Consider the following 14,993-nt stretch of genomic DNA (forward strand, 5'->3'; position numbering starts at 1 on the left):
CTCTGCACTGTGACCCATGATGCTCCTTACTGTGATCCACGGCATTCAATACTGTGATCCACGGCATTCAGTACTGTGATCCACGGCATTCAGTACTGTGATCCACGGCATTCAGTACTGTGACCTACAGTCTCTGCACTGTGGCGTTCAGTCCTGTGGCCCCTCTTATTCTCCCGTCTTGGCTGCTCTGCCCTATGGTGGCATATACTCGCACCATTCCTGTAAAGATCTATAGCTCTTAAGGGTCTCGGCCTGAGATATTACCAGTGCCCCGGTTCTGAGATTTAGAAGCTGTGTGGTTCACAGGTGAGGGATTTGCAGAAGAGGCAGCCTCTTGATCTTGAAGGAGAATTTTTCCTGTCTGCCACTTTGGACATTTTTCAAACTTGTCCGTCTGTGTATTCTAGGAAAGCACTCACTCGCGCTGGGCTTGTCTGTTTCTGGCCTGCATACTGAGCTGTGTAATTGAGGGAACTCAAGCATGGACAGTTCATGGCTGTGTGAATAAGCAAACTGCTCAATATGTGACCTGATTGTTTTCCAAAATTGCACAGGCCCCGGTTTCACTTGTCAGTCTGGAGCGGGAGTGGGAGGCTGAGGCTGAGACAGTGACTGCTTTTCAATGGGCATAATTAATCCATTTCGGGGAAAACAGATTTTCGAAATTAGGCGAGGAATTGCCAACATGTTTAACCCTTTACGCTCCAAGTCATGGCGGCATCATTTTTGTAAGGTGCATGTTTCCTTAGAGATCAAGCTAATTCTTCTAAACCTCATTGCATTATTGACAGGCAGTGCTTTTTGACGGATACCCATGGCATGGAAGCTAGATAATATAAATGATTCCTCCCCAGTCTGCCACTCTCCTTACTCACCCACTAAACGTTCCATACTCATCTCTCTGCGCTATGTCCCCCCGAAAGAAAAATAGTATTTTTGTCAGCTCCCTGCAATCTGAGGAGCAGCAGGAATCTTTCAAGTCCTTGCCACCACAGAAGCAGCATCAATGATCCAGTGCAAGGTGATAAAACCAGGGGACATGAAAGCCAGCAAGCATGGGCATGTGTGAAAATAATTGTTTGTATCCAGCGGTATCCCCAAAAGATCACCACCAACCAAAGCTACACCATGGGGACAGCTGTGCCTCTGACCTCCTTGTCTGGCCTCTGGAAACCTTTCCATATACCACCCAAGTCAGGAAGAAAGTCGGCTCCCGGAGGCCACACAGGCAGCCTCCGTCTATCAGCCCTCCGCACCACCATTTACTGTAATTAAGTGATAACATTCGCTCCCTTTAAAAGCACCGAGAGAATGACAAAGCTTCCTGTGCAGAGAAAATGAAATTTTTCAGGTACACTACTGAGACTCAGGATAACCAGGCTGCTCTTGGTGGCTCTTACATAGCCAAGTAGCATAGTGGCTAGGAGCAGGTGGGAAATTCAAATAGCTGGCCACACTGTGGATTGCTGTAGACAACGGAGAGATTGCAAGCTTTATTTTATAAGAAGATTAATTCCTTGCTTCCAGATCAAATGTTTGATGCTGCTTTTGCCCTCATTTTCATGCTGAACTAATGACAAATCTGCACATGACAATCGAGGCTCGACTGAACCCCTTTGTTACATAAAGTGTTCAGGGTTGTTGTGGGGGGGGTGATGGTTATACTTTAAAAATATTTAGTGCCATCAGACAGAGGATTCTAGAAGAGAGAACACTGATGATCTTGGGGGTAAAGACACGGTTAGTGACAATGACCTTTACTAATTCTGTAAGAAGGGCTTCCTGGTTTTAAAGATGGATTTGAAATACTGTAAACACATGAAATGGTACAGAAAATAATGTAATAAAGTCATGAATTTGGGAGGTGGGGGGGCTCCCAGGCCCCCCCCACCCCTAACTTAGTAGCAGTAGACAGTTGATGGGCGCTGGGCGGGGGGAGTCAGTTTCTTTTAAGCACATAGCTTTTGGATGGCCCAACACCCAGAAGTATATGGATAGGACAAATTGTCCTTGGATTATTAAAAGAAGAAGGACACACTTATTTAGGAGGTGGTTGGGGATAGGAAGGAGTTAGGGGCAGAAATTGGGAGTTGAATATGATCAAAATGCATACATTCTCAGAGAACTAATAAATATTACATTAAAATGTCTCATGAAGCCACAATCTAATATTATAATCAAATATTAACTATGGGCCATATTTGCTCAGCTCTGCATCCCATTTAACAAAGTTAATAGGCACGTCAGAAGTTGCTTCCCATCTTATTTTCTTCAGATTTCCTTTCGTGTTGCGGACTCCCCAAGACAACCCTGAAACCTCGTTGCCTCTCCGGAGACTCAGAGAATGCCCATTGATTGGTCTTTCCCTCCGCTAAACTGAGCTGTAGTTGGGCAGACAAAACTAATGTCATAGGTGGATCTGAGTCTCAGTTTGCTGGGCCTGGAGTCTTGCTAAAACAGAGATGGTCTTTTTCTGCTGACCCCATGAAGTTCTATAGCTATAAAGCTAAATACCCAATCAGCATCTTTTGGGGGTTATTGAGATAAGTGTGAACTATAAAATTATTTCAGAAACAAGTCCCCCTTTCTGAACATAAAAGGTTCTAATAAATCTGATTGTGCTTTGCTTCCTTACACCTCAATCTTTACCCAGCACAAAGGAATCATGAAAAATTCATGTACTGGGCCAACTAGTTACCAGTTTATTCCCCATAGAATTTCAAACATCGGCCTCACTGTTGATAGAAAGAACATAGATTTGTCTAAATAGTCAACCCGAGAAAGATGGAGATGCAGTCAGTAGAAGATGAAGATGACACCTCTTCCATCATTGTTTAGCCGTGACCACAAAAGACTTAGGGGAGAAAGGGGCTAATAATGTCCCATGACTGCTGCTCATTGAGAGAAAAGGGGGAGGGGGAAAGCAGCTCTGTGCGTTGGTGTTTGAAACCTCAACCTGACACCCAGCTGCCTCACTGGCACGCCTACTTATCCTGTGGTCACAAATTGACGCTGGAATTTTAGTAATGTTGACAACAGCTGTTTTTGTCTGGAACCATGACCCCACTAAGGGACAAGTGGCAGTAAAAATAATTAATGGGTCAGGTCTCCAATTTTCAGATACTATGTGTCTGTATTTTTAAATCTACGGATATCATCTTATTTTTCAATAAGTAATGAAATTATTATCCCATCGACTCAAATAAGTGGTTAGGTTTATTTTCTCTGAAGATATTGCCATTAAAGTGCTTGGCCTTTAGTCGGTTGATAGACAGAAGAGGCCAGGATCACTGCTGAAATGAACATTTAGAAAAGCTTTGATGAACCGGATTCCCACTGAAACATCATGTGCCTCAAAATGCACACAGCCGTGCACAGGATATTTTAATAAGAAATAACTCTGCAGTCTGATATTTTGTCATCTGTCTTATTTAGTAGTCTGAGTGTGGTTTAGGGCACTAACTTGTTTTGGGAGGCGGTCATTCTATCGGATACAATGGCATTTTACATTTGCCCCTCAGTGCATTGCAACAGTCAGAGAAGGAGGGCACAGAGTGGAGGACAGTGGTGGTCAAGAGGGAACACATGCAGTAGTTCTGTGGCTCTGGGATGTTTGGAGGGTGGGCAGCACCGTGCTAGGACTTCATCTGACCCAACTTGTAGCCCATTAGAGAGCATCAGGGTTAGCAGTAGAGGGGAAAAGACTGATATATTTGTGTTAGAATTCCTATGTTTGATAAAAAAAAAAAAATTGAATCCAGTGTTCACACCAAGGTTGAAATTAAATGGGCTACAATCAAATCTTTGTTTTTTTTTTTTGCAAACAAGTCTACTATCTTGATGTGGGAGTCTCCTCTGTGTGCTGTGATTACCATTAATGAATAAAGGAACTTCCTTGGCCTGTTGATATGGCAGAACTTAGGTAGGCGGGGAAAACTAAACAGAATGCTGGAAGGAAGAAGGTGGAGTCAGAGAGAGATGCCATGGAGCTGCCACTGTGGGAGATGAACGTGCTGAAACTTTGCTGATAGGCCACAACCTTGTGGTGATATACAGATTAAAAGACATGAGTTAAATTAAGATGTAAGAGTTAGCCAATAAGAAGCTTTAACTAATGGGCCAAGCAGTGTTTTAATTAATACAGTTTCTGTGTGATTATTTTGATTCTGGTGGCTGGGATGAACAAGCAGCTCCTCTTTCAACACTAACTGTCTACTCAAAGACTAAAAATGACAGGCTAAAATTGAAATCATCTTCATAATAATTATTTGAATCAGAAAAGTGATTATTTCATCACATTAAAATGAAAGCAAAATCAATCAAACAAACAAACAAACAAAAAACCCCAAAGACAACCAATTAAAACACACATGAGATTTAACAGAAAGGAACAGTAAGCACCCAGTTGTTTTAATTTCTGCTTGTACCAACTCTGACTCCAACTCTTATAATAAGGCCTTCATATGATAAAGGTTCCCATCCCTCATCCTTTTCTCAAACTAAGTTTTCAGTTCTGTCTATTTTTTGAACACATCCATCTTTCTGGTTGGAAAGCTCTTGTCCATTTTCCTTGTGTGGCCAGTCCCTTCTTGAATCATGTTATTGACCAGAGAGATACTTCCTTGGGTCAGCCTGACCAGAAAAACACCTCTTTTACATCTTACCACTTTCATCACTTTATCCCCACAGAAATCCTCAAGTAATGGATAATTCTGAAAAGATTTTATCTCTTATTTGCTTATTAACCACTGTTATATGCTCCCCCGACAACAGTGTTCAATTATTAAGCAGAGACCTCTGTGGTTTGCTCTTCTGCTTTTGAAAACACTGTATGTACCCTGTTTATAGTAGTGATTAAAAGATGACTGCATTGGTCCTCCCTTATCTGCATAGAGTAAACATAAAAACCTCAGTCGATACCAGGCAACCACTAATAAACAGTGGAGATATAACCTGACATTTGTCACGTGTGAACTACATGTTCACGATGTATACATGCTTTTGAAGTTGGCGGTACAAACAGTACAAGTTTTGTACCTTTTCCTTTTTATGATTTCACAAATAGAAGACTTAATTTTTTTTAACCATAGATCCTAGAAACCTCAGCATATAATTTCCCTTTAAATTGACAACTTCTGCCTTCTCACTTAAAGTAAGCGCATTTTCGCTTTGGCATTTCAATCGCGGTTTCACTACTGATGAGATTTGAGTTAAGTAAGTAAGCGCTATGTTAATACCATTTGTCATTGGTGGTCAATTTGATGACAATGGCTACCAGGCAGGTGCTATATAGAAACCGGATACAGTGGGCAAGGAAGGAAGAAGGAAACAAAATGAGGCTTCACTCAATATAGGGTATAAAGGAAAAGTTATGAATTATTTAATTCTAAAATTTCCTTAACATTGTTGGACCATGGTTGAATATAGTTAACTAAAACCACAGAAAATGAAACCGCAGATAAGGGAGTACTGTTGAAAATGAATTAAATTTTGCACCCCAAATTTATTCCTTTAATAAAGGGTGTTCAATCGGTCACACCCTTTGGGGCCGTGTGATGACTCTTGTTTTAAAGGGAAAAGAAAGTATTTTACAGTGACGTTAAAAATCAAAGTATAAATAAGGTGGCCATAAATATTTAAAACCAGACTGTTGCCCTAGAAAACAGGCATTTCTTTGGAGTGGGGCCACAAAGCTCACGTCTATATCAGCATTTTACCATACATGGGCATTCTAGAGAAGCAAGGGCTGGGACTGATTTCACAACTTAATGAAGCGTCAAGCTGATGTTAAAAGCTACTGTCACCGGAATGATAAATATATTTAAAATACAAGAGAAATAGAAAATGCCACAAATCATTAAAATAAGGTTCTAAAATTACACTTACTCACAGCTAAACCCCAAAACACGTTAAAAAGAAATGTCCGAATCTGCCTGTTTTCTGAGAAGTGTCTTTGCCTAGAAAGTTTCCAGTGGTAACAGTAGAGGGCGCTGCTGGCCCATGTTACATATTTCTTGAATTTTGTTTTTTCAGCCTAAATCGCTCTGCACTCAAATGTGACATATCTGAGCCCACTGCTGGATTCTCATACCGCAATAATGAAACAATCCACAGAAACAATGCCGGAAAGAAAATAAAGACGGTTTAAAGCCATGCCTGTGATAGAAAGAATAATAACACATTTCAGAGCTAACGTGGCTTTTAATCAATGCGCCTTACCGAGACGCAAAAGAAAGTCAGCGTCAGGGGGGTGGGCTGTCACCCGCTACACTTAATGGCTCATTAACTTCTCGGTCTTTCCCTCCTACTCCAACTCATTTCCATGGCTCTCCAACCTTTTCAAAGGAAACTAAAAACTAAGATGCTTACGGATACCCTAAGGCATCCTGAGTTTCCAGGCTTTTCAGTTTCGCTATAGTAACAAGGGGTCACTATTTCCCATGGCATGCCCTACTCAGGTCACCAGAAAGCTGTTTCAGAGCGATGTTTTTATTATAGTGTGAGGAGCATGTGGTGAAGCCTCAGAGAAGATCCCCAGTAATAAAATACAGCGTCTCAGATAAACCAGTAAACCAGCTCCGTAAGCCGGCAAGACAGCGTGAAGCTGCGGGAGAAAAAAACAAAAAAAACAAAACACCATTGTATTCCTTGTCTGAGCTGCAGTAGTGACTTGGAAATAATTTCTCTGTCTCTTCAAGAGTGGGTTTACGTATGGGGAGTAAGTATTCGACATGTATTGTGCTCGTTTAAGCAATTCAAAGATAGATTACATTTTCGGTAGCTATATCTTGGGAAACTAGAAAGGAGAAAAACGACATTGGTTCCACCGTAGTTTTGGACAAGCTCTTCTACCCAGAATGCAAATAAATGATGCTCAGAGCAATCCTAATATTTTTACTTGCATACAGCCGGAAATTTCTACGCATACATGGCAGCTGGTCCCCCTAGCCACCGTAGGAAGTAGGTGGGGCTGGCACCATGGTTTCATATTCACAGAGACACCAGTGTCGGGTGCACGGTCTGGAAAGGGTTGCACAAGGGGAGGGGGATGGCACCCCCACACCCCAGGCTACCTTACATTCCTGTGAGGTGGGTGCCAAGAAAAGTCAAACAATGCTTGGGTGTGGAAGGCTGGTCCATATCGAACCGTAACCGGGGACAGCTCAAGTACAATAAAGGTGGGTTTGGGGCTCAAATCTCGAGTCTGAATTCTGCTTCGCTCTCGTGCACTCTTGGTTTGGTGTTTGTAAGCACTGCTTATCCTGTTTCAAAATGAAGATAATTCTGACTTCCCAAGGCCGTTTCGAGGTCTAACATAAACATTAGTACTGTAATCAAGCTTCCTGGGTTCCCTGCACCTCTTTCTTTCTCTGTTAGACTCTTCTTTCGTAAGGGACTTGAGTGTTCTTATATTTTGCCTCTCTGGAAAATTGTTCTCAATTATAATCTTAGCACATCCGAAGATATTATTCATTTAAGGTATCTCTACTTAATGGTTTCCTTCTGCTCTTGTTTACTGAGTCCTCCAAATTTTATGTATTGGAAACTCAACCATGAAATTCATATTTAACAGTATTTGGAGGTGGGTGGGATTTTTGAGGATGTAATTAGTATCAGATGGGGCCATGAGTGTGAGGTCCTCATGATACAATTAGTGGCAGACAGGGATCCTGACACCCCCACCACGCTATTGTTCAAGAACGCCCTTACCAGATGGTGGTACCATGTTCTTGGATTTTGCAGCTCTGCATGTATGGGCATGGTAAAAAGCGAACACTAAATTAGATCTAACCTCTCCACCTGGCCAGATACCACACATTCTTTTCCAGTATCATCTGATAAGTGTATTCAAGGAATCTTCTCTTTGCAACAGATGGAGGTCATTACAGAAAACCACAGTCAATCAGAATGCAGAGTTATGGAGTCCTGTCCCAGTTGACGGCACACGACTCCCATAACGAAGGCTCAGGGATCGCCGCTGAAGTGGGGTTGGAAAGACCGTATGGGCCAGAGGAACAGGGAGTTTGCTGTGAGACTGTTTCTCTGAGGAATGTCCGAAGCTACACCCATAAATTCTCTCTAATGCGACAGCTGAAAAATGAGCTGAGCAAGGACAACAACAATAAACATGTCATATCGGACAGGAAAAGAGCACAGGACCTCAACTCGACACAAAGAACTACAGGCTGCTAAGGAATGATGAAAAGAAAAACAGCCTTCTCCAGGGAAGAGCACACAAACTTGGCTATCCAATTCCAAATGATTAGTTCTGAGAATACACGTAAAAGTAACAGCCATAGACTAAATAGGTTATATTTAGGAATCTATATGTATACCTATATACATGCATGTACATATCCATGTGTATATAGCAACAATAAATGAAAAGAAAGGCCAGGAATTTGAAGGAGAGCAGGGAGGAGTTAGGCGAGGCCTTGGAGGAAGGAAAGGGAAGGGGGGGAAATGATGTATTATAATCTCAAAATAAAATGACACGTTGGCAAAAGTCATTTAGGAAATTTGGAAGCATTTGCCTTTGTATAGATATGTCTGCGGCTTGACAGAAAACCATGAAAAGTGATTTTAAGAAATATGTCCCGCATAAGTGAGCAGAACTAGCCCTGGCAACCAACTGCAGATTGCATATATGAGCCACAAATAAGTCTTCCCCGAAAAGATAAATTTCCCCTGATGATAAAACTGAAATGGGGTGAGCTAATCTGCAGTAATGTATGTGACATTGAGGGAGTGACTCATAACTTAGGAGCGTTCTTCAGTAGTCATAGTAGATGTCCTGGTTAGTTATTAGTGTCACCTAGACACAGCCTGGAGTCACCTGGGAATGGAGAACTTCAGCTGAAGAATTGCTTTACTTAGATTGGCCTTGATCATGTCTAGGAGAGATTGTCTTGACTGATGATTCTTTTGGAGGAGAGCATCCACGCCCACTGTGGGTGGCACCATCCTTAGGCAGGTGGGTCTGGGCTATATAAGAAAACTATCTGAACAAGCCAGGGAATGAGTCAGCCAGTACCATGCCTCTGTTGTTTCTGCTTGAGTTGCTGACCTGATTTCCCCTGATGGTGGCCTGGATGTGTAAGTCAGGTAAACCCTTTCCTCCCCAAGTTGCCTCTTAGTCAGAGTGATGTATCAGAACAAAAGAAAAGCAAACAAGGATAGTCAATACCTCCTTCTAGAATTTTGTTTTTTCCCTACTAGATTTAATTTTCTTCAAATGTTAGTCACAGGGCTCTGTGGATACAGCCCTTTCTATGCACATCCTCCTGCGTGTGGCATGCACACGCCCACCTAACACACACACAGCACACAGCTCTTTCGCTAACTCTAAAGTTATAGAAAGCTATTCCTTGTAAATGATGTGTCTTTTGGTTGAATCATTTCTTAGGGAGGTGAGAAAATACAAATTTGACCCCAGAAGAAGAAGCACAGGTAAAGGATGGGCTCCCGCAGTTTAATTATTTCGAGTTGCTGCGGGCCATCAGAGACCTTCCCTCTGAGTCCCGGCTCCTTTCATCTTGGCTGGCACTTCCCTAAATAACAACATTGCTTTGAATCCTCAAATACCCCGAAATTCCCCAAAGGAAAGAGTGTTCTTTTGAGGACATTGAGTCAAACACTCTATCTTCAAAGGTTTGTCTGCTGAAGACTCACATTCCTCAGCTCCTTTCCAACTCAGATTGATTAATATTAAAAAAAAAAAAAACCCTGCTCAAACATAGTGTTATAAATACTTCAGTTATTTATTTATTTCGGGCATATTGCTTTATTGATTTGATTAGAGGTAAGGTTAAATTTCCTTCCTTTTGTTTCTAATTCGCACTTGTCATAAGCCATTCTTACACTCGCTTTAGGAAACTCTAAGTCTGGACCACTGGGATGAGTCACACAACGTCTCAATTCTCAACTAGAAGAATTTTAGCCTCCTACCCACCCTCTCTTAGCTGTCTTATCTCCTGTCATAAAATAGGGCTTGTGTAACGCAGAATACAGTCCTGGAAAAGACAAAAAAAAAGATATTTAAAAATAGACTAGACTGCTCTTAGTCACCTCTCACTCTATATGGAAATAAAATACAAACAGCTCCATGGGCCAGCCACACTGAGGTAGCAAGCATCCTGCAGAGATTTCGGGGTCAGTAAATCTAATAGCTCTGGTGAGTCTCACTTGCCCTCAGCAATCTGCTTTCAGTGTGTTGCTAGAGTGACCATCGGTGAAATCTGGCTTTGTCCCTCTCCAGCTTAGGCCCTTTGTTTACTTTCATAGCTTTCCGTGAGGTCTGCCAGGCCCCTGCAAAAATTTGACTTCATCCCTGTTGGCCTGGGGCTGGGCCTCAGTTGTCTATGGCAGGGAGCCCACCTCTACCCACGGGAGGCTTGACAATGCTGGGTGTTTGTTCCCACTGTCTTCCTCCTCAGGGGCACCCAGCTGGCTCCCTCCCCTGCTCTATTTGCTTTTCAAGCCTCAATCTTAATCCTTTGCTGGAAGTTTCTCCAGGAACCCATCTGTGCTATCTTCACTGCATTCTCTTCCTCACTTCACATTGCCCTCACCTGAACTTGAACCTCATAAAAAGCAAGGACAGCGTCTTCTTCAGGTTTTCAAGTCCAGCTCCAGTTACGCACTTAGTCGGACCCTACGTAAACGTGTGAAATGCTTGAACAATGCGAATCTGGTGCGACTAGATTCTCTTGATGAGTTAGTTAGTGAAAACATTAGTTATTATGACCTTGAAAAGATTCAATATGAAGAACGCTTTTCATTTCTAATCATCTGGGAAGCAGCAGCTCTCTTTCAGGAGGACCTTGAGTTTAGAAAAATTGCGTGTTCAGTCCACAGTTACACTGTGAGTGTGGTAGACACAGGTCATCAGTTTATCCTATGATGGGAACAGCCTCAAACTGATGAAAACCAATGGGACCCTAAGATGATGTTTTGATGATTCTTGAATGAAAGGAAAGATTTTAGTCATTTAGAAGAACCAGTCTCCTTAAATCACACCTACCAAGCAGACAGGAACCAACGGCTTGGCCCAATGTTTTCTTCTTCAGTAAATGCTGACCTATGTATAAAACCCGTTTATAGTCTACATAACTGTTTTCTCTTTTTCTTAGTTTTAACAAATTGGCTCTTTTATTATTAAAAAGTTCATAAACCATTTTTATTTCAAATACGAGATTTAATGAGAGCTCTGAATCAGAACCATAGCTGAGTTTAAATGTTAATACTTAAAATATGCACACACCTTTCCTAACGACTCTAGCAATAAACTGAAACCCGTGAAGCATAGTACTACAAATCCTTTCTCTTGGTCACGTATTTCTTAATCTTCCTGACCCTTCAGTAAATGTATCTATCAGTAGCTGAGACCTCCCTCTAAATTCTAGCATATTCACCTTCTCCCCAGGCCTTGGGCCCACTTAGTGCTCATGCCTTCATCATCTAGATTCCCTCTCGGAGACAAGTCTTGAGGCCCTGTCAAGTATTTAGGAATGACAAGGAGGCTTCCCCTTGCCTGCCAGCACACCCTTACTGTCTTCTTCAAAGCACAAAGCAATTACTGAAAATGTAGGAAGCATTCTTTGTTTCTTTGTTTTGCCAAAAAAAAAAGTACAATAAAAGTCAACATCCTATCCAATTCAACTCACGCTCTCTTGTTTTTCCTTGTAATCAATACTAATTAACAGCAATGCACTGCTGATAGCCTAATCACTTGCATGGATAAAGGGCAATAAAATGAATGAGGCTGCAATGGGTGTGTTTATTTTGCCACGTGACCGCAGCCTTGTTACTCACTGGTGGTCCTGGAGGGCCTGGGTTTCCTGGAGGACCTGTCTTCCCTCGTCTTCCCTTGAAATGAAAAGAAAATAGATTAAGTGTTGTGGTTTGATTTCATTTTAATATAACAATATTAGGCAGCAATGTGGAAGACAGTAAAAGTATTTTTAAAAATAAGTTTAAAAAACAATTCCAAGTCCACACAACTCTTGCACATCAACGAATTCTGAAAACTGTGGGCCAGTGCACTACCTTGTTGGGGAATATACGGCCGGAAATGTACTGATTCTAATTGCTGTTGACCTTTCCCGTGCAAATTATCTTGACACTCCACTCAATGTTTGATGACTCTGCAGTTCCAGTTCAGACAAAAATTGCAATTTAGATGAAATAACAAATGTTTTTTTCAGCAGTTGGAGAAATGGTTTAGTGGTTAAAAGCCCCACCTGTTCTTCCAAAAGACCAAGGTCCAGCTTCCAGCACCCCCACACAAAAGTTTTCAACCAGAGGATCTGTCACCCTCTGCTGGCCGCCATGGGCACTGCAGGTAGAGGGTGCAGGAAAGACATATACAATAAATAAAAATAAAAATAAATAAAATCTCAAAAAAAAAGAAGGTTCCGAAGGGGGTCTGAATTCTAGTGTGATTAATTAAGGCACCCAGTGACTAATTAGGAAACTGGTTTAAAGCCTCCGGGCTAAGAGCCATGAATCTGTACTTCAGAAGGACTTCCAGGAATCCTTACACTCACTAAAATTTGAAAAGCGTCGCATTGATCAAATCATATATCCTACCTACAGTATACAAGCTAGCTCGTTCCTTCCAGCTGGATAAGTGAACTAACTGCATAATTCTTGCAGATCACTCATTATTACAGCTCCGTGTTCACACTTCCAGATTCATGACGGGCTGAATTCCAAACGCAGGGGCCAGAGACATAGACTTGTGGTGATATGGTTAATAAACTGCATGTCTAAAATTATATAAAAGAATTTAGGTGCCATTATTATTATTGTATATGTGTGGGGGTGCACTTTTACATGTGGCTTCCAGGGTACCCACTGAGTCCACTCTCTCTGGCCCTAGCTATTAGTTAAAAAAAATCACTTAATCTTTTTTCCCCTTAAGACAAGGAAAATACCTTTGTTTGAAGCAATATGTTCTGAATGAGGAACATTTCTGAGCTTATGTTTCCTAAACACTGCAATTCCACCCCAATGACACGACTCTAGTAAGAATGATGTTGCCATACCGAGAGGTACTCACACAATTTTGGCTCCATGACAACAGTACTTTTAAATGTAAAGACGGTATTAGGTCAATCTTTTCAATGTTTTTGATATGTTTGAGAACTGTAAGTACAGAAAGGCCCATTGCATTGATGAATTTTATTCAGGCTTGATGTTGGGTAGGGCGTCTAAACAGCAGCTGGGTCTGTAGGTTCAGCTTTGAGAAGTAAGCAAACATTATGTTGTGACTGGGGCGAGAAATGTTGCCATTGCTATGGGAGAGAAGTCAAGGGCAAACTGTTAGGGACTTCATGGAATGGCCGCTCCACTCAGGGACTCTGACTGGCTGTGGTTACCTGCGCGAGGCCCGCATGGGATTGAGCTGCCAGCATTCTGTTAGGAGTAGGGAAGGATCTCAGGAGGTCCCAGTCCTAGAGGGGACTAAATGGCCCCTGGGGGTGGGGATGGAGTTCTTCAGTGGTGACACCACAGGTGAGTGTCCATGCTCCCACACCCTTGCTTGTCCCATGTTTATGTAAACAACCCTGATTTAGCCCGGTGAGTCAATTTTTCTTTTTCTTCTTCTTTTTTTCTTTTTTAAGAGATAAAAGCAGGAGGGGGATTGGTTGGGAAAACGAGTTCAGAGGGAGGTGAGGAGTAAACATAATGATGAAAATATGATCAAAATACATAATATACGCGTACAAAATTGTCAAAGAATAAATAGAACCCACCCTTTCTTTAAATACTTCTAAGATTCACATTCACAGAACAGAAAACGCACTCAGATCACCACAGTCATACAGTTAGTGGTGTTTCCATATGCTTTCTGTTTAAATGCTAGAAATGTTGGCTTTCTTTGGAAGGACCGTAAGATTGGAAAGAATAGGTAATTTTATATTCTGTGTATTTAGTGCAGATTATACATACATGCAAGAAGCTACTCTTGCAGTATATATTTTCTGGAAATCGATATATTTGATTTTTACTAAATGCGAGGCAATTGCCTTTGAGAGCTAAGGGAGGATAAGGAGTTTACTCAGAAGAAGCATTGTAATTTACTCATTTGCAAGAGTACTGGAAATGAAATCAAAGACCTCTAAGCAGGTGATCCATTTCTTCTGTAAGCATGCATTAGGTTGAGTTTAAGTTAAAAACCGGAGTGTCGTCGGGTTTGTGTATAGTCCCCTTTCTTCAAAAGAGAAATGGGTATCTGTTTGAACTGGAAGCAGGGAAAATGAGGCTATTGATCAATTTTTATCACAGAGCTTACGCCAAGACAAACCAAGTGTCAGATTCCATAACACAGCGTTGATGTGCTACTATGAGAACCAAAAAGCGTCCACGGTTCTGGATGGCGAGGGCAAGCATCCAGACGCCTTCATTTCTCCACTGATTTACGTGACGTGTTACATTAGCCCTGCCGGAGCCCTGCTGGGCTTACTGAGTGCAGGGAGGGCTGGCTCGCTAGTACATCCTTCCAAAGAGTGGACGAGCAAGGAAGATATTTGCGAGGATTGTAAACATAAAGGAACATATTTGTGAGGGTAACTTCGGCCAACACATATTTTCAGCTTAAGGCCTGAGAGTCTTGTAAGTGCCAGAAGCATATTTGAACAATTTGGAGTGTCTGCTTTACAGCCCCCATCTCCCTCCCTCATTCTAGCTTTATTAAGCATAGCATAGGGAATAGGCAAGGCAGGACTGGGATCTCAGGTCCCAGTCTCAGTGTCCTGCAGAGGGCACTCTGGCACAAGGCGGACAGAGCCATGAGGGGAACTTCAGAGTATGAGAGAGTTATTAGAGTTCCCGTTCATTCTCAGACATTGTCTCTCTTCCCTCCAGGAAGCTCCAGGAGTCTCTCTCTTACTCCCCTCTAGGCCACAGTAGCACTAACAGGAGCTGCGCCATCTCCTCTTCTTCTGCAAAGTCTCTCCAGTCTACCCCAGAACTAAGAAATTTCTCTC

At 42.0% G+C, this 14,993-nt stretch overlaps 1 protein-coding gene across 1 annotated transcript in view; it reads right to left on the reverse strand.

The window, feature by feature from the left end:
- Col19a1 (collagen type XIX alpha 1 chain) overlaps positions 1 to 14,993 on the reverse strand; it is a 319,373-nt gene that overhangs the window by 88,777 nt on the left and 215,603 nt on the right. Inside the window, exon 15 of the mRNA XM_026785603.1 lies at positions 11,815 to 11,868. Coding sequence (XP_026641404.1) covers positions 11,815 to 11,868 — 54 coding nt within the window. The remainder of the gene's footprint in view (positions 1 to 11,814; positions 11,869 to 14,993) is intronic.

Source organism: Microtus ochrogaster, linkage group LG2 (genome assembly GCF_000317375.1).
Source record: "Microtus ochrogaster isolate Prairie Vole_2 linkage group LG2, MicOch1.0, whole genome shotgun sequence".
Taxonomy (NCBI): Eukaryota; Metazoa; Chordata; class Mammalia; order Rodentia; family Cricetidae; genus Microtus; species Microtus ochrogaster.